General features: G+C 40.7%; 1 protein-coding gene across 4 annotated transcripts in view; it reads right to left on the reverse strand.

The window, feature by feature from the left end:
- The window catches only part of MACROD2 (mono-ADP ribosylhydrolase 2), an 846,867-nt gene that overhangs the window by 60,632 nt on the left and 760,244 nt on the right, over window positions 1-25,991 (reverse strand). For all 4 annotated transcript variants that reach the window (XM_058802883.1, XM_058802881.1, XM_058802884.1 and 1 more), the window contains 3 exons: window positions 18,314-18,395; window positions 4,399-4,440; window positions 1,404-1,472 (listed from right to left, as the gene is read on the reverse strand). In XM_058802883.1, the coding sequence (XP_058658866.1) occupies window positions 1,404-1,472; window positions 4,399-4,440; window positions 18,314-18,395 (193 nt within the window). The remainder of the gene's footprint in view (window positions 1-1,403; window positions 1,473-4,398; window positions 4,441-18,313; window positions 18,396-25,991) is intronic.

A 25,991-nucleotide genomic window follows, 5' to 3' on the forward strand; every position in this document is an offset into this window, starting at 1 on the left:
AAATGGAAGGAAAACCTTACAGTTTGACAATACTTTCTCTCTTCCTTTCATTTTGTTTTGTTTTTTTTTTTTTTTTTTTCAAGATACTGATACAATGAAAAGTTTTAGCCAGACTCCATGCAAGAATACATCATAAAACTACTCTTGCTCTGCCTGTTTAGGAACACTGAAGGTGTCACCACGATCCCAACCGTGGGTCAGCTTGAATAGAAATGGACATGTGGCTTGTCATCGCTGAATTCTCTAATTGAAACATAAAATTGGTATTTTAATTTGAACTGGGTTCAGAGCAGCATGAAAGGAAAGACACTCAGGTGTGATGAAATTTCTTGGGTCCCTCCAATAGCTGTGCCTTCCAGGTGATGACAGCTATTGCTTTAATGACTTGCCCGTAACAAGCAGTCACAACGTTAGTGACAGCATGTTCCTAGCAGTTCCTGAAAATGATAGATGTTAACACTTTTCTGCTCTTTGTGACTCACACCATGCCCTAGACAGAGTCTTTTAGGAGCTGAATGCACAGCACTAAGTCAAAATGCTGAAGATTGTGGAGCCACTGAGATGCAAAATTAGATAGGTCATTTGAGGAATATCAGGTCAAAAAGAATCCATGATAAGGAAGTGTCATGGATTAAAGATTAAGGTTTATCCTTTTATCTATTTCACAGAAGAGGAATTTCTTCAGGATTGGGGTGTTTTGCTCTTCCACATATTTGAAAGCAGTGAAAATAAACCTTTGATGTTAACATCTTATAAACAACTCTTCCAACGAGATAGAGATTAGGAAAATACACTCTGATCCAGTTTTAGAGCAACACAGACACGTTTATGTCCACACACAGGGACAAGCTTCCCTGAGCAGACCCAAGTGGAGGAAAATATCCTCAGAGGAATGACACTATAAGCATGATGTTAATCACCTGTGACTCCTAACTGCAGAAGCACGTACTACACAAACACTGTAAAAAAGAAAACAGCAAAAATCTCTTGCAGAAAAGGACAGTGAGGATTATATCGCTCTGTGTTTCACAGCAGGTACCTGGCCAACTTAAGCAACCAGACCATGGCCCAAGCCCCTCACAACATGGATTACACTTGGGATTTTTAATTACATGAAGTCAGAACTGGTTAGAGATAAAACAGCAGCAATTAATTAAGATGTATCAGCAATAATTGGTAGCCCATCACATAAAAATAGGGTCTGTAATTGTGAATCTACCTTAGGATGAAATATACTTCAGAAGATTTATAATCCCTTTATCTAGGCCAAAAAGAACTCTCCAAGTGTGTGCAAAGAGCATTCTTAACTGAAAGTTTTCCAGTTCTTTCCCAAGAATTCAAAGCAAACTTTTCCTCATAATGTGAATTGATTAACAGCCCTCAGAAGCTGTTAGAGCACTTACCTTCAGCATCATCCTGCATGTCCTCAGGCTGCTCTTCTTTGCTCTTTGTGGGAGATGGAGGCTGGCCTTCTATAAACATAAAAAAAATATAAATTACATACATTATTTGGAAATAGTTTCATTGTATCAGATATTACCATGTGTGATTCCACAATTGTGTGTTTTATCTTAGCACTCCATTCAGTACTCAATGCTTATCTTTCTGCTGCTTAAATTAATTATTGCATCATCTCTTATGAAAATTATAATATGGATGTGGATTTCAAGCTGGACTGGACTTTCTCTGACTTTCACAGAACAGAAGTGAAGAAAGCTCATACTGAAATGACATACTGCATCACAAGCACTACAGAAACAACAATCATAACCCCCAACCAAATAATGTTCTAATTTGTAGTTGTAAACATAATATTTATTATACTGCATTATGGAACTGTGGATAAATAATCTGAACTAAATAATCTTTTTTCTCAGCTCAATTCTCCATTCACTGTTTTAACACAACAACAAGCGAATATAGACCGAAATTAATAATTAAATGAAAGGTAGGGAAATAAATTTCACAGATTTCACAATTTCACAAGTTTCAAAAATTTCCTTAACTTCACAGATAGTGCAGTTAAGGAAATGAAAGCTTTACAAGATAGAAAAGTTTGGGTTGAAAAAATCCATTCCAGCCTTTCAGACAAGCTGGAGGAAAGGGAGTAAAAGAAATAGAGGCCAATTAAATGTGAGATCTCCCTTACTTATATGGACTGCAGCACAGAGTGTTTAATATCAGCTGGTTAAATTTTAAATATTATGAACTTCTTGCACAATATTTTCAAAATATCCTGTCAACATAAATGATGGCATTACTGTTTGTTTGCTATGACACACCTCAGGGCACAAACTGGTAGCAGAGAAAGCCTCTTAATAAAAAGGGAGGCCAAGCTGGAAATTAGGCATAAGAGGTATTCATAAATTAAGACATTTAATGCAAGCAGGCCTAATTAAAACATTCTTTAAACATTGTTGCTTAACCACGAAAGCAGTGACTGACAGACAATTAAAACTCAATTCATTGAGCCTACTGAATGCATTCAACCGTGATGGGAAAATGACTTTCTGTCATTTGACTTTCTGTCAACCCTCCTGATTCCTTGTGGCTAACTGAGGGCTTGGTTGCAGGAGAAGCCTAAAGAAAACATACTTTTGTGTGTGCTGGAAATAAACCTTGGCCACTCCTAAACAGGAAATTTAGGAAGATATATGACCTCACGTTATTCACCCTTATTCCTGTTGCCATTAGAAAATACGAATCATGGTGTTACTTCAAACTGATTAGCTAATTACCAACTGGGAAAAAACTATCTACACGTTTTATAATTGCTCAAGTGTTTCAAAAGCTCCCAGGTCTCTCCTGCTGTCACATATATGCCCCACAACCATCTACTCTTAATGTTGCTGGAGTTTTAAACGCCTCTTGACAGTCAGATGCCCAGCTCTCATGAAGGACTTGGATTCTCCCCTTTTATCTTCTACCCTTCCACAGTAACGCATATCTAGAACTAAAATGCTGAAAATTTCAAAACAAAAGGTATGAGAGCAGTTAGGATGTGAAAAAGGAACTTGCAGACTCAAGGGGTAGTTGTACTCACTGATCCTTGTGGGTCCCTTCAATTCAGGATATTTTATAACTCTAAGAATTTTGTGTTCATTCAAAAGACTAAATGGGAGTCAATCATTGGCTTTGCATGGAGCCCAGGGAACACAGAAATATTCTCTGCCAACCATACTAATGCCAAAAAAACCCCAGAAGAGCCATGGATTGGGAAGGTGGCAGGACAGCTCAAAATGTCAGCAAAAATTCCAAAATTGAGATCTGTATGTGAGTAATTCAATTCTATCTCATTTTCTTAATTTTAATAAAGAGCATTTGTCTTTAGGACAATCTTGCCAATTTAAGTGGTCAAAATACTGCTCCAAAAGCTGTTACCTCTGTTTTCTGGCTGCTATATCCCTGCCTCTCCCCATGTGGCACTCCTTTCTGACCTTAAGTTTAAAGTCTGACCTAAGCTCCTTATGTTTTCATAAAGAGAGCTGGATGTTCCTGCACAGTCCCTGGACCGTGATGGGATCAGGGTCACAGGGACCTTGAAGGAAGTTTGGAAGGAGAGGCAGAGGAGTACAGGGAGCTACTCTGCAAATGAAAGGAGACTGCAGTGCACAGAAATCCGTATGGAACAGGAGATGCTCACTGAGGACCTCCAGATGAGGGAGGGGAAGTATCAGAAGGTGCTGTGGTGGAAATCTGTTACAAAAAAAACTGGTCAAGATTAACTGGAAGAAGCCTCCTTGATAAAACCAGCAGGAATCTCCTGAATGGAAGCTTCTGTCCTCATGGGAGTTCTCTAATCCTCTGTCCTCTCCTTTTCTCGTTCCTCTGGTTTCTTCCCCTTATATCCATTCATCATTTCCATTTCATGTCATCCACAAACCTTAAACAGTGACAGTTGTTTCAAACAGTAAACCATGAGGACCAGGAAAAAATCCTCTGAACCATTGTCTGACCAATCTCAGTGTATTTAAGAGTTTGTGGAAGAGTTTTGCTACTGTTTTCATTGCAAACATATCACTGCCACTATTCAGAATGGCAAATGGCTCAAGAATTGCTCTATTCATACTTTTTTTACAGACAAAGAGACTGAAGAATTGTTATTATTTCCCCTTCATGTTCAAACTAGCTATTGATAAGAAGGAATGAAATATTGCCCAGAGGCTTAGAGGTTATGACATTAAAAAAGTAGTCTTAAGCTGGTCTTACCATGCACTATTTATTATCAGGGATGGTTCACCCTAATTTTGTGTAAAAACCAGGGATGACTGTGGTAACACTGGCAATAATGATTAGCACTGCTTATCTTGACTAAGGCAATTAATTTCTAGAATTTTTTCAGTTTGGCTTATACTTCACAGAAGTGATATATTTTAGCATAAAATATTCTTTACTCACCTCTCTCTTCACTCAGCTGAGACCCTTCTTCATTAGCATCACCTATCAAAACAAAAAAATTGAAAGAAAAAGGTTACTGGGAATACCAGCAAACATCTAAAATGAAATATTCCATGTTTCAGATTGCCCATATCTTTCCCTCCTCCTGTTTAACATTTTGAAGTGAAATCTGGAGATGGATGGGGAGGAAGGTTTTGATACTGGTTAATACCAGATACAGGTAATGCAGGGAATACAGACAGGGAATAAAAGTCTGCATAATTTACAAAATTCTGCAAATAAAGTCAGGTATAATATGAAATTCCATTCTCTTTCCTGCAGAGCTTTTGGTTTACTTGCAAAGTTTCACTTTGCTTGGTTTCCCTGGAACAGTTGGCTATGTTAAGAAGAGAACTAGCTACCCTAATAGAAAACCACATAAGGAAGTTACTAAATATTTGCCAGACAGGAAAATTGGTTTAAGAACAAAATGAAAGACAATTCCTTTTGCAAAAAGTTCCATTTTGGTAGCAAAGGAATGTCTTACAAATTGTTTTGCTGAGCTAAAAAAAAAAATAAATATAAAGAGGTCTCAATAGATCCACCTTGGGCAGCACAACTTAAAATGGCCACAAAATGGATGACCAGTCACAGGGTCTCTCACTTTTACAAGTTTTGGTCCATTAGCATACTGGAACTGAGAGGAATGGCAGATTTGTCTTTACAAACAAGCTGTGGGTCTGCTGGTGGACAAAACTAGCACTGGGAGATAAAAGAAACAATGGGAAGGATTCCACTGATTGATGAATGGCAAAAGATATTTGCTTTTACAAATAAACTTTAGGTTTGCTGATAAATGAAATTAGACATTGAAAGATGAAAGAAACAATGGGGAAGAAAAACCCCTAAATTCCATAAGAATTCAAAATTAAAAGGGAGGGTTATACATTAGAGGGAAATCTTTGTTATCAGGAATATTGGGGAGTCTGAACCTCTCAAGTACCTCAGCCAAGGGGGAAAGAGAGAAGGGAAATGCAGCCAGGAAATTGAGATAAAAAGGGAGGCTGTGTCCTCCAAAGATCTGAGAGACCCCAGAGGAATGCCCCATGACCTTACCCTTTACTCAAATAAAGTAAAAGGACTCCTCTGTCTCCTTTTTGGACCAAAACCTCTGATGTTTGTGGATTAATTTTCCTAACAGAAGTAATTGTCCAATTATAGCTTTAGCCCATGAATTCCCATCCTTCTTGGATTTCTCTCTTCAGCCCACTGTTGTTTATGCTCTTGTGCCTGAGATCTGGATCTGTTGTCCTTGGGTCCCCAGCCAGAGAAGGAATTGTTTTGTCTCCCTATTCTGTGAAGAGAGCTCCCCATCCCCTCATATGAAGCCTGGACTTATACACTAAAACGGAATAGAATCTGAAAAATGTAAAAGATAAAGCCAGAGGCATCAGCAGGAGCCAAAACCCCGCAGTGGTGGCGAATTCTCCCCACAGTGACTGCAGCCCCTCTGCCCCTGGAGAGTGAGAGCTGAGAGGAGCCAGAGGCTGTGCCCAACCCCTTCCCCAGCCCAAAACCCCTTGGTAACCCTGGCCTTCCCAAGAGAAAATCCCTCAGGTAAGGGAGAAGCAGCCAGCCGTACCCCTCCTCTGTGGCTACATCCTTTTCCTCTCTTTCCTACCAGTCGTTATTGTTTCTTAGCAACAAATGGGAGAACATTTCCTAAGCGAAAGAAAACAAAAGGAAAAAAATCCTAATCCCCAACATACAACTTTAAGGAGCTTTGACAAGTAATTTTTAAGATAAGAGAATGAAAAATATTGTTAAAGCCCATGGGAATTCTGTCAGTGGCTTCAACAGAGCTATTATATTCAACTGGAGTTCTGCTATTCTTCAACAAACTGATCAGAAAACATTTGGCAACACAGAGATTATTAATTATTCAGTTTCCAATAACATGTTCTTTCCATGGAAGCATTTATAATGAAACCAGCATGATAAGGTTTCAAATTAATCTAAGATATGAGACTAAATCAGCAGAATCTTAACATACATATATCACCAGGTCTTCTGTGGAAGTTCTTAATTATAGTTCTGTAAGTGACTTGGAATATGAAATTCCCAAAGCAACAGAATAGTTTCTAAGCTACTGATAATGGACACAGACAAGAAATCTGATGTTATTAAAAAGCAGGGAAGTCATTATGCAATATAATTATGAAGAGGCAAAGACTGCTTTTGTGAACTAATTTTGAATTAAAGGCTGGGGTTTTTTTGGGAAAAAGTACCAAAGGCTTGCTGAAAGGCAATGAAGTCTCTGCATCATTTCTGAAAATGGAAGTTGGCCTCCCAATCACTTGGTGACGCGATCTGAGTCATTGTGGTGCCTTTGAAAAATTTACCCCAATTTAGGTATGAATCTGAGTTTCACTTTGGCACACAGCAATCCCCAGCCACTTCATGTGTCTATAATTATTACTCTCACACTATTAATCCATCTGGTGGAAGCATTTCCCTGTTAAATATAAAACATTCTCCTTCACTGGCCTTGGTGTGGCTGGCTGAAGTGATAAACACCATTTTTAGCTGACAGAGCTCCATGCCAATACCAATTATTTGAGATAAAAACCAGTGATTTAGAAGTCTATATCCAAAATGCATTCACTTACCTCCTGAAAAGAATGATATTAAGGGCATTTTCTTGGTTACTGGTTCTGAATAAGTAAAAATATTTTTTACTGAAGTTCTATGTGTCTAATATAAAGCAAAATCAGTGCCAATATTACCATGAATTAGATTTGTTATACCTAGTTTTGTTTTTCTTTTGTTTGTTTAGTTTTTTTAATTTTTGATTTGTTTAAAAAATATTTTCCTATACAATTTTTTACCCCATCTAGAGGAAGCCTTTGAAAGATTTGTTTTGGTTTGAAATATGCACCACAGTCAATCCCAAAGAAAAATTGGATAAAACCACAGGAGAACCTTAGAGTGAATCTTTGACAGCAGCAAACACTTCCTTAAGTACATATTGTCAATATTTCTTGTCCAAACTCCCCCACTGGAAAAACCAGAGGTGAGATCCTCTCTACCTCTCACCCTCACTTGAGAGCTGTGGAAAAATATTTGACCAGCAAAACATGCTCCAGTGTGTGCACGCCTCTACCCACACTTGGTTACTCCTCTGGCCAGAGAAGCAGAACAATGACCTTTCTCATCACTCTCCCATTAAAGCCCAGGATTTTAGGAAGTTCCACCAAGATGACTTTGCTAGAAAAGGAATGACTGACCTTGCAGCCTGGAGTGAGAGGAAAACTGACAGTGACTACCAGAAAGGGTCAGCCCGTCCCCAGGAAAAGTCACAGCAGTGTTTAGAAGGCTTAGGAGACAAGAAAACATTCTAATCCAAAGTGTGTGCAAAATTTTCCAGTTTAAAAATTCAGGCACACTACATAAAAGTAAGGTATTAAATGGGTGATGTGTGGGAGAAGTTTCCACTCAAGTACAAAATAATTTACAGTTGAAAGTCAACCTATGACTGAAAGTCTCCCTCTAACTGCCAGGCTATCAAAGTAACTATATCTCTAAAGATCAGAGAGTTTTACATTTGGGAGCAAGGTGCTCAAAGCAGAAGCTTTTGTGTGAGCCACAGGCTCCCTGTTGGGGCCATGCACTGAGTGATACCTGTGGCTCTCTCACTGCCCTCTCCCTTGCTATCTGCAGAGCTTTGGGAAATGGAATAATTGCATATCTGCTCTCACTGACACAGGAGAAGGGGATGCCTTCTCTCAGATCCTTTTGTTTTGCTTTTTGCCTTGTTGGTCAGGTTGTTTCCCTGTCTCCCTAGTCGTGGCATACAAGCAAACACAAGCCAGATGGCTAAAATCATCAATCTGTGTTAAGATTTATGTTAGGAACAGAGAGGTGAAAGGCTCTAAATACCACCACAATCCCCAAAGCCATTAAACCACCTCCTCCTTGGTGCTTCCATTTGCATTCTCCTTCATGTTAACATGCAGAAAGCCAGCACAAACACTGCACACACTGAGAAACTCTTACATGAGAACAAAATCTGCGCTGCAGGAGGCTGCTGCTTCATCTGCCTCCAGCTCCTGCATCCCTGCTGGCACTCCCCAATCCCACTGCATGCTGCTGGCCCCTCCCTGCCTCTCTCTAATCTCTCCTCAGCTGCCTAATTGCATCCTTCAGGATTTTAATTTTTACTGAGCATTTTCTGCAGTTTCCTGATTTCCAGATGTTTCCCCATTTCTTGTCAACCTGCATGTCTCAGGCTGCTCCTCCTGGTAACCGTGGCTCCATGTCCTCACCACAGTCAGGGGGGAACTGGGAGGGCACTGTGGGAATGGAAAAAAATCCCCTCTGCAGCTTGCATGAACATTCCCCTCTGTCAAAGAGAGCAATGAGATGGGCAGAGTTTGTGAAATGACAAGCTGGTGATCACAGTGTTGATGTCTGAAAATAAAAGCTCAGACCAAAGGAAACACCCCCAAAATTTCAGCACTGAAAGCTACAGCCATCCTTTTGAGCTTATTTGCAATGCAAAAATAGGGGTCTGGTTTGAAGTGTTTCTACTGTCAAGCATTTCCCTAGCAAGTATTCCATGATCTGCTGCACTATTTCCATTACAGAGGAGGAGCAGGGCAGCAGTCTCACACCTTGGAGGAAAATGGATCCCATTTCAGGTCAGTCTTGAAAAGCATTTTGTGTCCAGTCTCAGAGCAGCCAGCAGTGCAGGCAGGGGTACCCACCTGAGGCAAACCCTCTGAACCATGATAATATCAGGTTTCCAGCAGCTGAAAAGACCAAGCAGGTTCTCACTGTCCATATTTCTCTCTCCCACACCTTTCTTGCCAAAATTTTATCCCAAAGCTTCAACCACCTGACTGCATGATTACCTTCACAGCCTTAGGGAGATTTATAATAATATTTCATTTAATCTATTTACAATACCTAGTAACTGAAAAATCACCTATTTTGGTGGCTTTCAAGCACTGCTGATACCCAAAAGGAGCTTCATGACACTGTACAGGCTTAATGTCCAGCTCAGCACAAGAGTTGTTGTAGCACAGGAGCCACACAGGAAGGTTTCTTGAGGCCCAAACATACACATGAGGCTTGCAATAACCTCAAGTTATTTTGCTTGTTTTGATTCCCCCAACTCAGTTCTCCACTGGGGAAATGTGACAGAAAATAGCACAAAAAAGGACAGTATTTTCTTTGAGGAAAAGTAGGTTTGGAAACCTCTGAGATCAACTAAAGCAGGCCTGACTCTTTTCTCCTCTCCTAGTAAAAAGTTATATTTTATATAAAACCTTTCCTCATCCTCAGTGCTCCTAAGATGAAGGAAAAAAAGGAAAAAGAAAAAGCTAAAACAAATAGATCTTTAATAAAAAAAGGGCATTCTTCTGCTTTGGAAGTAAAAATAGCACTTCTTATGGTCCTATTTCTATCATTTTATCATGCAATCCTGCATACAGAGCATACTACATAAACCTCCACCTGATCCTGGGTAAGTTTCATTAAATTTTTTGTCTAATTGTAAATAAACTTCCACTGATGCACTCTGTACATCCTGGCCACACTGCAAGCAGCTTCCTTCCTGCGTTGCTTGGTTACACCAGTCTCACAGCACTGGAGCCTCACTGAATGTACAATGTGTTTGCAGTTTTTGAAGCCACAGCACATAGAAATCCTCACTACCAATCTCCTAAAAAGTCAGGCACTGTGGCTTTTTTGTCATCACATCGGTGACCTCTTTTATGAACTCTATCACCTGATCTGCTGTAAAACACATACCAAACAAACCATGTGAACCTCAGCTGCATACAAAGAATGTGCAGAAACTGCTGTTCCCACAGAGAGAGAACTGGACAACCTTAGTCCAGTGAAGGAAATGGCACTCTCACCAGGATCAGATCTGGACTTCTGTTTTGCAGTTGCTTCTACCTTACATAAAAGGAACAAGGCACTCCCTGGGGAAATAGGTATCAAAAAAATCAAAATCCAACATATTCAGTATTTCCTCTCTGGCCTAAAGTACTGAAAATAACAAAGTTTCATTAACACAAGTGCTAAATTGGGTGTTAATCTACTAGTCACACACAAAATGGCACGTTTTGCATATGGTCATATATTTGCAAATACAAACTTCTAACAACATCTCATCACTAATCTGATTTTGGTTGCAGAGGCAACCAAATGAGACAACCCCAAATTTAATTGCTCCCTTGCAAATAAGGAGCAGTTGAGCACATGAAGTCATTTGGAGCCTGAGGCCAGAGAGGACAGGATATTTTTCTGATGATGACATAAAATGCATTTGGAATGCTCTAATGAGATGCCACAATACCCAACAGAGTAGGAAGAGAAGATCCCTGATCAGAGATGTATTCACAGGATGTGTTATACAGAAAAAGCTGCTTGCTCATCTTCTGGTGCAGGCATCCATGCTGCATCCAGAAGAGAACAGCAACACACTTCTCCATCTCAGTCACTCCCTGAGCCCCAGGTTACACACAGGCCATGAAGATTAATAGCTGTTGTTGCACCAGTCTTGTGTTGCTTGAGCTAATCCTTCTTTAAACTGTATTTAAGACCTACAGGCTCTGCAGCAACTTGTATCAAGTACTCTTAGATCCTAACTGTATGTTGGGTGAAAAACGACTTCCTTTGGCTTGTTTTCTTCCAGATTCATAATTTCCTGGGACACCTTGCACTCCTTGTGTTATAAGAGATGGTAAATATCTATTCCATAGTCACCTTTTAAATTACCATCATCTTCCTGTGCTCCCCCATGCTGTTGTCATGCACAGCATCCTGATCCTTGCCTCTAAATGACCCCTGTGCCTTCAAGGGCATCTCCATCCACCTGACACTGTGCTGTTTCAATACAGCTCCTACCCAGGTGTCTCCCAGGAACTGGAAAGCTCATGGACTTGGAGTGAGTGGAGAAAAACATAGAAACAACCATTTTCCCAAACTTCTGGATGGATTGTAGGCTCTGCTGTCAGTCTCACAGCAGGAGACAAGAAAAATGCCTTCAAGATGCAAGGAAGATGAGGCTCCATTTAGCAAAGCAGAAGCTCCTGACAACAGCACTTAAAGAGGTTATGGTTCCATTGCTGATCCATGCCCTGCTCCCAGCTGTGACACTGCTGCCAGCAGGAATGAGGAGGTAAATGGTTTTCCAGACCATAGTGCAGACAGTAGGACAAGCCTCTCTCAAACAACGTTTTTAGGTGACCAGTACTTGCAACACACAAAGTCTGTCTAGAGCAATTCTCTTTCAGCATTTGGCCAGAAAATAATTCTGATGAGATTATATCGGGAAGTTTTATTATGACTCAAAAGGAAGAGGGAAACAACCCATGAACTTTTTTTTTTTAGGTTCTGGAAACCCGCTGCCATGTAGGACGGTGCTGGGAACCCTTTCTTGATCTGCATGCCTCCTAAGATGCTGAAAGCAATATCTGAACCATCAACTACAAACTCTGTCCCTCAAGCATCACTCGTGACCTGCTGCTTGATCACTCTCCTGCACTACATTGAGGTGTTGCCAAAATGGGCAAAACAGACAACCCCAATGAGTGGTAGGACTGGCACAGTGTTTACCCTGGCAGATAAAGACAGAAAGTGATAGAAAAATGTTGGTTTACAGTTTTATGGACACATTTAAGTGACCTTTTCTGAGGTAAGTTGTTTTCAGACATGTTTCATAATGGAAACTTTAAACATTGTGGTTATTTTAAGCTTCTGGATTGAGAACAATTTTTACAGCAACCTATTTACACTGTAGAGCACTTGATCAGTGTCTGATGGTGCTGTGGGAGAGAACTAGAGCAAAGCCAATATCCTATTTTAGTGCATAGGCTCTTCCAGCTTCCCCAGATGGGCAGTGCTTCCTTGGAATCCTCCACTGCTGAGGGCCAAGGAACCATCAGGGGAAACAGTGGGGCTGTGCTTCTCCCCAGCTGCTTGGAATCAAATCCTTCAGCAAGGGGTCTTGCAGGAGCCATCTGAGTATGACATTTTCCAATATAAAGACAGTTCAAAGGGATACAGAGAGCATTTTGCACCCACATGAAGACACCAGTGTGCCATAACTTCTCCAAACTGACTGCTGTCTTCTACCCACCAAAAAATCCTTTTCATCCCTGTCTCAACACAAGATTTCCACAGCACTCAAAATCTGAGGGGAATGTTAAATGCTGACATGGAATCTAGAGCAGGGTGGAAAAATACTGAGGGGTGTCCTGCTATGCTTTCAATGGCTTGATACACAGCTCTGGAAAGGAAAGGGATGCATGGTCATGGCACTGTCACTATCTGAAAAGCCAAGCAGGATCTCCAAGGGACAAGACAAAAGTTTCATGAAGCAGAGAAATCGAAGTCCCCTAAGCAACCCAATACAACAGCTCCATCAGGATGATGGGGCAAGGGAAGCAAGACTGCAAACAGCACCTTGCAAGCTTTGTGAGGGAAAGCAGTGAAGAAAGTAATAGGATGGTCTGACTGCTTCCATTTTCACCCTGTGAGTTCATCAGCTGTGAAGACAACTTGGAAAACTTGCATGGAGACAGGAAAAGCAGCTGCAACCAAAACCTTCCGGGTGGCCCTTATTGATCAGGAGAAGAAAGCCAAAGAGATATCGAACTCCCCCAAATCTTACTCCCTATGGAACATTTCTGTGGGGCCCCTTTGTACTCCAGCCTGAACCAGTCAGAAAACCAAAGCCTTGTGACTTATGAGGCAAATCACTGCCCAGGTGAAACCTCCCATAAAGGATATTGGGCACTTCCAGTTAACTGCTTGGCACCTCTCCACAGAGTAAAATAAAGCCCATGAAAAATATTTGGTGGAATACATTCAGGTGATGAATTATGGAAACGAATTGGCTCGTGAACGCTGCAAATGCAAATAGAGAGGCTAAATTTATCAGATGAATTATCCATTTGATACTGGATTACTTGCTAAGGGCTAACTTACAGCTCCTTTGCTCATGCAGGGGAGTGCTCCAGCCCCAGTGCAGCCTGCCACGGTAAGCAGAGAGAGCAATGCCTCTCAACACCAGTACAGAAATCACAGCCCCTGCTTAGGAGTTGGCTCACGTATTAGTGCAGAGATTGGCCTTTTTAATACAAAGGCCTTCATTCAGCCATTTAGACAGTTTCCAATTTGATTCCAAGCCTGGGAGATCTCTTAACAATGAATTTCCTCTGCAATTGTAATATATTTGCACATTTTATGCACAAGCGGGATGCTGTGCACCCTCCTGAAGTAATAGGAGAATTATTATAAGGCAGTAGCTCTTATCCATATGGTTTGGGTAGGGGAAACAGTGTTTTCATCAACCAGGATGAAAGTAGAAAATGCATTAAATATCATAGCCTGTAACAGAAGGAAGAAAAAGTTTTCCAGTTTTCTCAAGATGAAGCAATCTGTGTCTCTTTTTCCTAACACCAACTGATAATGGCTCAAAAAAGAAAAGCAAACAAAAAACTCCCAACAATGACAAACTCCTGGGCTCAGCATCCTCTCATGAGCTCTAAAAGGACACAAGTCTAAAAGCATGCACCTTCCATCTATAAACTTGCTTAATCAAAGTGCAAACGTCCTTTCTCCAGAAATTTTTGCAATATTTTAGTGAAGTAATTTTGTTACTCTGTTTAAAGTGGCAAGAAGTAAAATAACCTTGGATGCTGCAGCTTCACAGAACATCCCTTTTATAGCACTATTCCCATCTAAAAAACGTTTTTGGAAAAAAATGTTTCTCCTCTCCAATCCACTGGTAACAGGTGGTAGATTTAGAAATACTTTAAGCATTACAATTGAAGATAAACCATTTATAATATATGACAGCCACCATGAAAAGTAAGCACTTGCCAAAGGTCCTTACAAGATTATCTGTCTGACATATTAAGTAGCTTTGTGTACACAGGATACAGGAAGAAAAGAAAAAAGGTATCTTTGCTCCAGCTGGCAACTGTTTACAAATGCTCTTAATTTTCCTCCTATGTATGGAATCCTAGAAGTATGTATCATTCCAAGGTAAATGTTGGCAAATCTAGCTTTTCAAGGGGGATTCAATTTTCTGGTAAGTCTTACAAATATGTTTAGTTAGCAAGAAAAGCAACGCCTGGTGTCTGGACTCCACAGAGTTCTATTAGAAGAAACAATGCATTCCAAAAGAAAAAATGATCTAAGTGACAGTTCCTTTCCCTGAAAATTCACTCATACTACTAATAGCAATGAATCCAGCAATGTAAAAACTACTCATATGAGCCAGAATTGCAGGCAAAGATATTATATTTGCCTGAAAGACATTCTCTCATTTTAAGTAGAAAGAATGTTCCAATACAGGTGAAGGGAGAATAGCTGGGCTATGTCATTGCACAAAGAGATAGGATTCAATTAATAAAAAAGAAGGAAAAAACCCATCACTGTGGCAACGTTTAATATATTAAAACAGTGATCCATCTTAACCAAATGAAGTTTTTCTTTCTACTGCTTTTTTCTTCCTAGAATATAAAAAATCTTCTCAGCAAAACCCCAGAGGATCAACAGAAAATTCTGCCTTGACAAGGACCCTTTACTTAACCAAGCCAGGAGTTTTCTGGACAACATTGACGTGAGAACCTATGTTTGAAACAAAGATAAGTGGTGCTCTGCTCCCTCTTGGACCATGCTGGCTCTGGATTGGGTTGTGTAATCACTGAGATAGAATCAGAAATGCTGAGACAGTTGCAATTGCTCAGTTACTGCACAACCTTCCTGCACTGCTAAGGCATGACATTACTCTGAAGTCTACCTCTTCCCCTTATATACCTAAAGTTTGAAAATGACAAGACTCTTGGCAGTTGTCTTGATATCAATATTATTACTTGACTAATTTCTTCGGCATTCCACTTGCAAAATAGGCCTAATGATATGTTCAACTAATGGAACAATTTCCCTATATCTATATTCCACTTACTCTAATGCACTGAGGTGTAATTCTAACTTCATTTCATTACTGATTTCATTACCTAGCTCAAGCACTTGCATGTCTTTTTGGATTTATTAATGCAGTGGGTTTAAAGTAATAACTATTTATGTATATAACTCTATGAATATATTCTTCTTTCTAAGCATTTTTGTCCACATCCATTAAAGTAGATATATTTCACAATGTTTCTGAATGCAAGATGCACTTTTTAAAATGCCTTGATGTTTTTTCTCTAAGCTTAAATAAATACTTCAGTGTTATTCTCTCCTGTGAGTGTTTAGATAGTGTCCCATCAATTCAAATCTAGGGCAAGCCTATCCTTAAATACTTTAATTTCACTAAATTAATAGATTTCCTTTAAACCAAAACAAAACCACCAGTTTCATTAATTTCTTCCAAAGTCAAAATATCAGGAATTTACTGCCAAAGGTAGAGGCAGTTGCTAACTCCTTGACACAGAACCACGTCAGCTAAGTCTTTTGTGCAGGAAGCCAGTCCTGCAGAGAGATGGGACATCTCTACAGAGAGAGAGTCTGCTGGTAACCTGTCCAGGTCTGCTGTGTCAAATGCAGATGGCAATTCCCCAGACACAAGGAACAAAGAGTAGACATGATGGTCATCTGGTGATCTCCATAAAGACCCTCAGGGGATGCTCTCACCGGGAGGCAGTTTAGCATGGGGCTGACTTCAGCTGACATCTCTTGGAAAAGTGTCATTTCAAGTTGGCAAAGAGAGCCTGAGACTGTACATGAATGGTTAGGGCACTCCACAAAAGAGGCCCCGACAGTGACCATTTCTCCAGTGACGCTACAGGAGAGCGATTTGGAAGAAAGTCCTGCCTCTCCCTGTCTCCTCACAAGTTGAAGATCTAACGACACTAAAAGTAAAAAAGCTAAAACAAAACCTTCCTGAATCCTTGGCTACTCATCCACTCCCAGGAAATCCTTCACTGCATCAGGAGTAAAGTTCTAGAGCTAAACAGGTTCCTTTTAAGGCTCTGGCTAATCAGACAGCAGATACCCAGTAACATCAACACATATCAAAATCAGAATCATTAGTTATGAGAAAATTGCAACCAGGGGTCTATGGGTTGCATAGCAAATGGGTCCTAAGCCATTTTATTAATCCGATCCTACAATTATCTAAATTTCGGATACTGAGAACTAAACTTTCTCTGGACAATTGTAAATTTTGGATGAACATTTTTATAGCCACATATGCAGAACACTGGATTTAGAGGGTCCCTACCATGATCACCTCTCTATGGTCACATATCAGATTCCCAATTTTCTTTTGAGAAAAAAAAACAAACATAAAACCTTTACATACATGAGAATAAACATACTTTTGAAACCATGGTATGGCAGATCATCTACATAATGTGGTGTAATGAAATTTTATGTTTTTCTATAACAAAAGACCCAGCTGCACAGGTTATTTGTAAAAAGGAGTTCAATAATGTCAGGTTTTAAAAAAAAATCCAAATGAAATAAACCTTCCACTTGCTCTCTTTCTGCCTTTCAGATTGTCATGATACAGCTCTGAAGCACCTTGTCTCTCAAACTTTCAAACCCAGGTGGGTTTTACATTTATAGAAATAATACCAGGCTTTACACATGATTTCCAAGGCCTTAGAGATGAAAGTGAGCATTAATGATCTTGTCTTGTTGACAAATTGATGCTATATTCTTCTCTCACTTAATCTGAAGGGCAGGAACACAGCCAGCAGCAGTAGGCAGGGTACTGCCACTTTATCCTTTGGGTTGGGTACACTGACAAAAAAATAAAATCACTCAATGAATGGATTTGATATGAATGCAGCTTCTTGAAATGCATGTTCAGTGTGCTCCAGACAAGAATATTATTAAGTGGTTAGACATCATTTGATGCTACCTGAATAATTCAATAGGTCTTTAAGTTTCAGCTGCCAATCACTGCAAACTGGCGATTACAAAGTCATCTACAAAAAGGCTTTGTTCTAGTGAGATTAGACAAAAATATCACCATTTCCATGCTACCAGACAGAGCAAAAGGAAAAAACCACTAAGGCTACGGTGACAACACAGTCCTGTGAAATTAATTGAACTCTGAACACACCAAAGCTCTGCTTCCTATTACTCCAGGGCCATTTCCACTTGACAGACAGCATGGGGACTACTGGGAGATAAAACAGAACACTAAAATCTGGATCTTTTCACACATAGTTGGACTGATGTAAGCACAAAGCAAAATAAAATGGGAGGAGTTTTAGGGTTGATACAATTACGGAAAGCAGATTTCTAATGATGTGCGATAAAAATAAATCACAGGTTTATTGGAGGAGGGGGATTAGCAAATTTACTATCCACCAGGTTTCCTTAAATCTAGAAAGCAACCTCCTGTGTGAAATCCAAGATGAATGGCTAACATTTCCCAAGCGCTCCAGTGAGAGCCATCTTTCTCCCATTCATTCTCACACAGGGACAGCTCAAGTTTAAACTCCTCATTCAGGCACAGTTGGGCTCTAACCCCTGTGGTATCTTTTCAGACCCAGAGAAACCTCACCAGCATTGTTAATGCAAGACCAAAGTGTGTACAAAGTGTATGGAAAAGCAATATACACTAGGAGCTATATACATCAGTGCAAATAATTTTCTTCTCAGGAGTCAAGACAGCCAGTGCCATGCACCAAGTTCTGGGAAGAGATACACATTCAGCATGGAATGAAGAGATTAGCTGTACTGAGCGTACAAAAGCAGTATTAGACATAGCTTAAATGGCTCACACATTTAAAAATCTCTGCATTTGTCCAGGATCAGAGCCTCTATGTGCAGCTGATCTTTAAAGAAAGTTCACATTTCAGTATTTGGCTTTGGAAAGAAGAAAAGATGCCAGCTGTTGCATTTTTTCTGCGTGCTTTTTTAAAGTCAGATGGTGCTGGATTATTACACCTACCTAGAGGGAAAAACTCGCCCATTTTCTTCTTGAAAATTTTGTAGTCAACCTCCAAAAAGACGCAGAAGATGATACGATCCACCTGTAAGAAACAAAATGATTCACAGTGAAAGCATCATGATCATCCATATCAGCAACAACAGTCAATAAAGGCAAAGAAACTTTTAAAACAATGTGCTTTTATGCTTCAGGCAAACAAGAAAACAGGGTTGCATGTCTTGACTTTATTGTACATCTGTGTTGTAATTTATAATATAACCTTTGCAATCACAGCTCACGACTGTGTTCTTTGTTAACTGCCTCTTGTTTATGCAAACTGCTCTCGAGCACAGCATAAATGACTTTGGCATTCCAGATGAGAACTGGGATGCAATGTTTGATGAAAAAGTCATGTGGGGACTCCTAATAAGCATACAGAAGAGTAAATGGGTAAGCAAAGAGCTCTTTTTCCAATCCTTGTCCGACAAACCTATTTGCAAACCCATTTAGTATTTTAAAATGGCTTTAAAAGGTTTCATGTGGTTTTAATTTACATGAAACCACTTATTCTCACTGTAATACAAATAGAATGCAGCAGAAACACAAAAGCTGATTAGATGACAGGTAGCACCCAGGGTAAATAAAACATTTAATATGCCATCTACTTAGCGAGGCTGAGCATATCAATGAAACCACAGCCCATAATGTATGCACCACCCACCAATGAGTTCAAATAAATTCTTTTGGGAGATCCCTGTGTGTGAAAAGCCTTTCTGAAACAGACCAAAAATAATTAAAAAGCTAAATAAAACAAAACCAAGAAATCTAAAGCCTTTAAGGCTAAAAAACACCCACACTGAACTTCAGCATTGCAATGCCTTTGTGTTATTTATTTGCATTTCTCAGCACAAAATGCCTCTGTAGCCAAACCCCAGCTTGGAGGGGTGCTGTGGAAAACAAAAAGACCCTCCTGCAGCTGAGCTGAGGGACCTGCAACCCAGTAATCATTTCTTTCTCTCAAGTGCATGAGAGGTTAACCACAATGGGATGCAGCCCAAGCAATAGGAAGCTTGGCATCTTATGCTGTCATGGTGCCTCCACGGGCAATAGGACAATCTGTCACAGCACAACTCCTCAAGAGTGCCTTTGCATGCGCTAGAAAAATCACAAGCCTCCCGTCCTGCAGAGAAACAGCGAGAGGAACACTCTCAAGACGCAAATTCTTTCCCTTATCTTTGGTAGAAAATGCTGTCCTTTTGCTGCAGCTGGTCTTAGAAGAAGAGTCCAAGCCTTGCCTTCAAAGACACCTTTATGCTGAACAGCTCAGGACTTCATTTTTGAGCTCCTTTTGGCACAGCCTGGTAGAATCCAGAAGGGGATGAGAGCAGGCAAGCATTGGTTATGCTGGAAAATACCAGCAGCTACTAACAGGGACATCCTGGAACAAGAGAGGATGACAAAACCTCAGCTGGGATGATGTCATCTGAATGACCAGACTAGGTATGTAATACCACAACTAGCAATAGCACAAGGGGTAATGGACTCAGGTTGCACCAGGGGAGGTTCAGGTTCAGTATTTGGAAAAATTTCCTCATTGAAAGAGTGGTTAAGCACTAGAACAGGTTCCCCAGGGATGTGATAGAGTTCCCATCCCTAGAACTGATAAAAAAAATGAGTATATATGGCACTTCACAACATAGGTTACTGGGAAAAATGGAAGTCACTCAAAGGTTGAATGTGAAGACCTTGGAGATGTCCAACCTTACTGATTCAGGACACTCTATGAGACTGAAGGTACAAGCTATGTCAGTGTGAAGGAAGAAGGAGCTTGTGAGCAGGAGAGAAGGCAGCAGAGCAGGGAAGCCTACCAGCAGATTTTCCACCAAGAAAACTGCCTGCTGCTCTCTGCTCATATGATGCTCACAGAGCCAAGCTGTTCTGTGCATCCCTCATAAACAAACCAGGCTGGAATCTTAAAAATATTCTTGACCACGGCATCAGCTACTCTTATAAAGGGATATAATAAAAAACTCAAATACTAGAATACTAGTTATGGGCTCAAGCCAAAAAGCCATACTCATCTCCATACTCACAAATTCATAACGTAAAGCATCCTTGCCAACAAGTGTTTCATTTTACCTACATGAGATTTGACATGATCTCTAAGGTCCCTACCAACCCAAACTATTCTATAATTTTATGGTTCTGCCTAAGTTGGCTGTTTTCAGGAGGGAGGCTTCAATCAGCAAGTGCTTAAATTACATTTCTTGTGAAAATTGCATCAGGATATTTCTGGGTTGTTGCTAGATTGTCATCTTCCCTCTCTGCCTTGCAGACTTTCAAGCATTAAAAGTGATAGGCCCAATGAACCAGAACAGACAAAAGAGCAAGGACGGAAATGTATAAAGCAGAGGAGGAAGGATATTCCCATACAGAGAAGTTTCTGAGTCTCTGCATAGTCCCATATTCTCTGCTGAAAATCCTACAGAAATTTGCCTCATTCTGTATAATCCAACTTCTCAAGATGTTCCCTTAACTTTTATTTATTTATTCAGTGCAGCTTGAAATAGTAAAATTTCACCATAAGAATTTCTACTACTTCTAATATAATTCCTTAATTTAAAAATAGGGAATCTCTCTAGAATTGGCAGACTGTTTCAAAATTTCAGGCCTCCTGACTGTACACATCCTATATATAAACCTGTTCCATTTCTTCTTGATGTGAGAAAAACTGCTCTGTTTTTGAGTATGCGTAAGATATTGTGATGACAGCTGAAATCCTGTGTTTATCTGATTGCATGGCATGTGCTGGCAGATAGTAAATCTGAAATTAACCCCTGTTCTATCATTCTTCCAGTCCCTGGCTATTTTATCTAATGTCCTCAGCTAAAATAACTTGAGATTACGTAGGGAAAGCAACCCTTGTCCTCCCTATGCCCATTCCAGGTACAATAAGGAAATCCAAGCAACTATAAACCTACTTTTCCTGCTGGCCCACATAAGCTCAGCAGGATTTTTGGGACATGCAATTAGGAAATCTCTCCTCTCATGTGGCCTGGAAATGCCACCTCCATTAGAGTGTCACATCACCCCTTTGGAGAGGCTGAGGATGGTGCCCAGATGAGACCCCCAGAGCCTTCTGCAGATGCCCAGCTCCTCCCCTGCTGACCAAGCACCACTCAACTGCAGCAGAACTGTACAGGAGCTGCAGGTTGAAGGTATTAAAGCTCATCCCTGACTGACAGCTCTTTTTTGAAGGCTGGTATTAAAATCAGCCATGCCCTGTCAGAGCCTGATTAAATTCTGCTCACTTTGCAGCTATGAATAGGTGGATCAAAGAACCCCCAAAATCAAGAGCACTGCAGCACAGGAAGAAGGGAGTTAAAATGCATGAGCTGTTCACTTAGGCACCTTCACAGCTCAAGGCTGTGAGTACATTTGATTGTTTTGGTTTTGTTTTTACCTTGGGCCCTGCTTTCCTTGCTTTATTTAATTTTGATGGGAATAGCTTCCAGGTGGTTTTGTTAGCAGCACCTGATAAGAATTAGTAAACTTCTGCAGGGCTTGCAGGACTCAGGCTATTTTTATAGAATCACAGAATGGTTTGGGTTGGAAGTGACCTCAGAGACAATCCAGTTCCAATTCCCCCATCATGGGCAAGAACACTTTCCATGAGATCTGATTCCTCCAAGCCCCACTCAGACTGGACTTGGACACATTTTTTGCAGTAGAATGGACCCTAACACCAGAGTTTTAGAAGGACACAGCCATATCTCATGAACTGAAAACATCTCCACTGGTGTTTTCAATTAATGAGCTATGGGTATAAAAGCACAGTTGGTTTAATAGCAGCACTGATCTTAGTGCAAAGCAAGTGGCAAAGATATTTCTTCCTGGTGTTTGATCTTTGGGGTTTTGTTAGTTGGTGGCTTTGAGAGCACTTTACATGTTGTGAGTTTTCAGTTTTTTGGTGAGTTGCTGCACCTTGGGTGAGTTCACTCCCAGACCACTGATGGTCTGTGGGAGCTGCATGGAAGGCTGGTCAGGTGGGTGCTCAGGGACATGCACAGGAATGATGGAAAGCTGCTGAGGGCCCCTTAAGCTTGTCCTAAAGGGTCCTGCCCTCTACTGCATTGTGTGGGAGGACACTGCATGTTTACATGCATACCTCTGCATGCAGCTGCTGCTACAGTAGGAATTTACAGCTGTATCCATATAAAAAAGACAGAGAGCCATTTCTTACATGGACATACAGAGACAGGATAAGAGGGAATGGTTTTAAACTAAAAGAGAAGAGATTAAGATTAGCTGTTGGGAAGAAATTCCTCACAATAAGGGTGGTGAGGCACAGGCTGCCCAGAGAAGCTGTGGCTGCCCCATCCCTGGAAATGTTCAAGGCCAGGCTGGATGGGCTCTGAGTATCCTGGTCTAGTGGAAGGTGTTCCTGGCTGTGGCAGGGGGGCTGTAATGAGATGAACTTTAGATCCTTTCCAACCCAAGCCTGTCTGTGATTCTCTCTATATTTTAGCATCAAACATATCTATGTTTTTACCTCAGCTCTTTTGCTGTGGTCTCGGGCAGGTTGTGTGATTCCTCTGGCTTCATTTCCCTGCCTGCTGGGGGGGCAGGAACACCTGGCTGTGCACCTATACATTGCTTTAAAGAGCTACTGCCAAGCACAAGCCACAGGACACGCCAAATGCTTTCATAGGTGTAGCTGTATGTACACAAAGTAACGAGCTGGATAGATCAAACACACGTCTGAAGCAAAACACTGATCAAAAGGCTTTCTAGACTATTTCATATAATGAGTGTTTCCATGTCACTGCCACCCCGTCCTAACAAAATAACAGCTTGCAATGAAAACAAACCCAAGTGCGTTTCAGCACTCCCAAGTATTTCATGCATGTCTCCAGCACCAAGACATTTACCTAGCAGGAAGTGACTGCTTTTTATATGCATCAAAAAGTTTCATCATCACTTAAATCTTACCAGAAAATACATGACAGAAAAACAATGAGAACTTGCAAAAAATGTTTCCCAATCTTAAATCAAATGAATGATCATACAGCACAAAGAGAAGGAAGCAGCTTTTTGCTCTTTGTAGGTGTAGCAAATCCATGCCATGCAGCACTCCGGCCTGATCCCATTAGGACCTACTGTCATAAGGCAACAGTGAGCACCAGAAGCTTGCAGGAACATTTTCAGTTTATCAAAATTCCATGGATTTAATTCAAAACTCAGTGAAGCAAACCAGAGATTTTTTTTCATTGACTTCAGCATGCTTGGATCGGCATCTATACTTTGTAGCACCAGACAGAAAATTTGCCTCCTCAAGAATTCAAGTTCTTCTGATAGAGACATTTAATTACCCTGAATGCCACATACTTTCTCAAAGATATCCTTAACAGTCACAGTTCAGAGCTGCCTGAACCCATCAATATGCCTTGACTACATGGCCTGTGAGAAAGGAGCTCTGAATGTTCAAAGTTGTCTGGGGCTTTGAGCAACCTGGTCTGGTAAAGGACCCCCAATGCAGGAGGTTTGGAATGAGATGGTCTGTAAGGCCCCTCCCAACCTGAACCTTCTTGTGATTCAACCTTTTCCCTTTGTTTGGACCATGTTTCCATGGGCAGCACTGTTAGCCTTCATTGCCTGGCAAAACTTCCCTTTTAGAGACCAGTGAGAACAAAGCAACCCAAGTCAGGTTTTCTGATGCTCTCACGGAATCAATATCTCAGCTGTGAGCAGCTCAGAATAAGGAGCAAGAGATTTTCAATGCACTCTAGGAGCAGGCCACGAGTGCTCTAGCTGGTCTCTGCACATGATGTAAAATCTCTTCTACTTGTGTGACAAGGGCTCAGTTTTCTGTTCTGAAGTCCATATCTCTTTCTTGCTTATCTTCAGGGACTTTGCCATCTCTTTTTTTTTTTTTTTTGCCATTTCTTTCTTTTATTTGCCACCTCTTTCTGTTTTCCTGACAGAGTTCCTCTCTGCCTGTGACTGAGCTGATGCACTGAACATGCAGAAGGACAGAGACCAACACCTCATTCTGCCCTGCTAAGGAACTGGTAGATGATTTTCTCTCTCTTGGTGCTGGCAGTCTCCCCCTCAGCCTACCCTCTGCCTGATTTGATCCTCTGGTAATCCCATCCACCCAACAGATGGAAACACCAGCTTTGCAGAATAACACAGCCATCTGCCATATACCTGCCAGCAGCTGTGGATCCACTTTGCCAGAGATGCTGCCTTTCCTGAGCACCATGAACATCTGGCCAGCTGTCCAGAGAGCAGCCTGCCTGACCAAACAGAGAAGAGAGGACTGTATCTCCCCTTGGAGACCAGCAGGGTTGGTGCCAAAAGTTTTCACACGCTTTCTGAAGTTTCAGGCCCTATAAATACTAATTTCACAGCACTATAAATTAAAAATCAGTCTCCTGGTATTATTACTAATTTCACAGAAACCATTAGAGCATAAAGCCTAGCTGACTGTCTGCTCCTTTTAGCATGACATCATGGTCTATAATCACAGAATTACTCCTGAAAAGAACTTCAGTCTAGTATTTATGGCAAATAGAAAGCTCTGGTGCTGCCTTCATCCTGGGAACAAGATATAAGCAGGGCAGAGGTGTCAGACTGGTGATACGGTGAATTTGACAATCAACGAACTGTGTGATGATGTTCACAAAGCCATTCACCTAGCCTTAAGAGCTTTTCTCTTGGCACAACTTCAAATCCACTGCAGACCTGAGCCAAAACACCCTGTGTTTACTTGACCTTGCAATCACACAAATGAGCCCAGCTTCAGGCAAACAGGACATCTCTGGATTACTCTTTAATCCAGGGAGAAATGTACTCTTTCAGGATACTGCTCTCTGCTTTTCAAGGACTTGCATTTTGAAATTCTTTGGAATCCAGAGCTAAATTAAAAAATTTACATTACTGCAAGCCTCTTTTAAGTAGTGGTTTTAATGGAGAGTTACGGTATTGCATCAAGAGCAAGTACCTGTGGAGGACTAGCTGTGAAGAAGCAACTCTTACTTAAACCATCATATTACTTAGTTAGCCATTGGAGGAAAAAAAATAGAAACCATATGAAATATAAAATGATTCATGCTTAACACAGAGTGGAATGGTTTCTATGCTGGTCCTACTGTAGTTAAAAAACAGAATTAGAAAGTTATTATTACTGCTTTAATATTCTACTTCATGATGGAACACATACTTAGCTTGGAGTGAAAGATAATTAAAAGTCCCAGAGCAATTCAGAAAACCAAACCAAAATCAACAAAAACCCCATGAGAAATTTATTACCAGCTTAAAATATTAATACAAACAACATCCTAGTACATAAGGCTTTGCAACAATCTCTGTCTCTAAACCAAAATGTTTACTTTAACACTGAAACTCAATAAAAATTCAAAATATGGCTAGAATGTCTCTCCCTGACCTTTGTGTCTGGTCCTACAGGTCTGCTCATATTCAAAGCTAAGGGCTATTGATACTCTTCAGTATCACACAGCTACCAGACACACCAGTGCAGTTATCACCATGGCCCAAGCTGGTCTCCACACAACTGAAGCATTTTAAAACCCACAAAACTTTCCAGTGGAGAACCACTTCTACGCACAGTTCTCAAGCACAGGTCAGCATTACAGTTTTGTGATAGTTCTGATAGATCCCTGCTGTCAGGTGAAGA

Source organism: Ammospiza caudacuta, chromosome 3 (genome assembly GCF_027887145.1).
Source record: "Ammospiza caudacuta isolate bAmmCau1 chromosome 3, bAmmCau1.pri, whole genome shotgun sequence".
NCBI lineage: Eukaryota > Metazoa > Chordata > Aves > Passeriformes > Passerellidae > Ammospiza > Ammospiza caudacuta.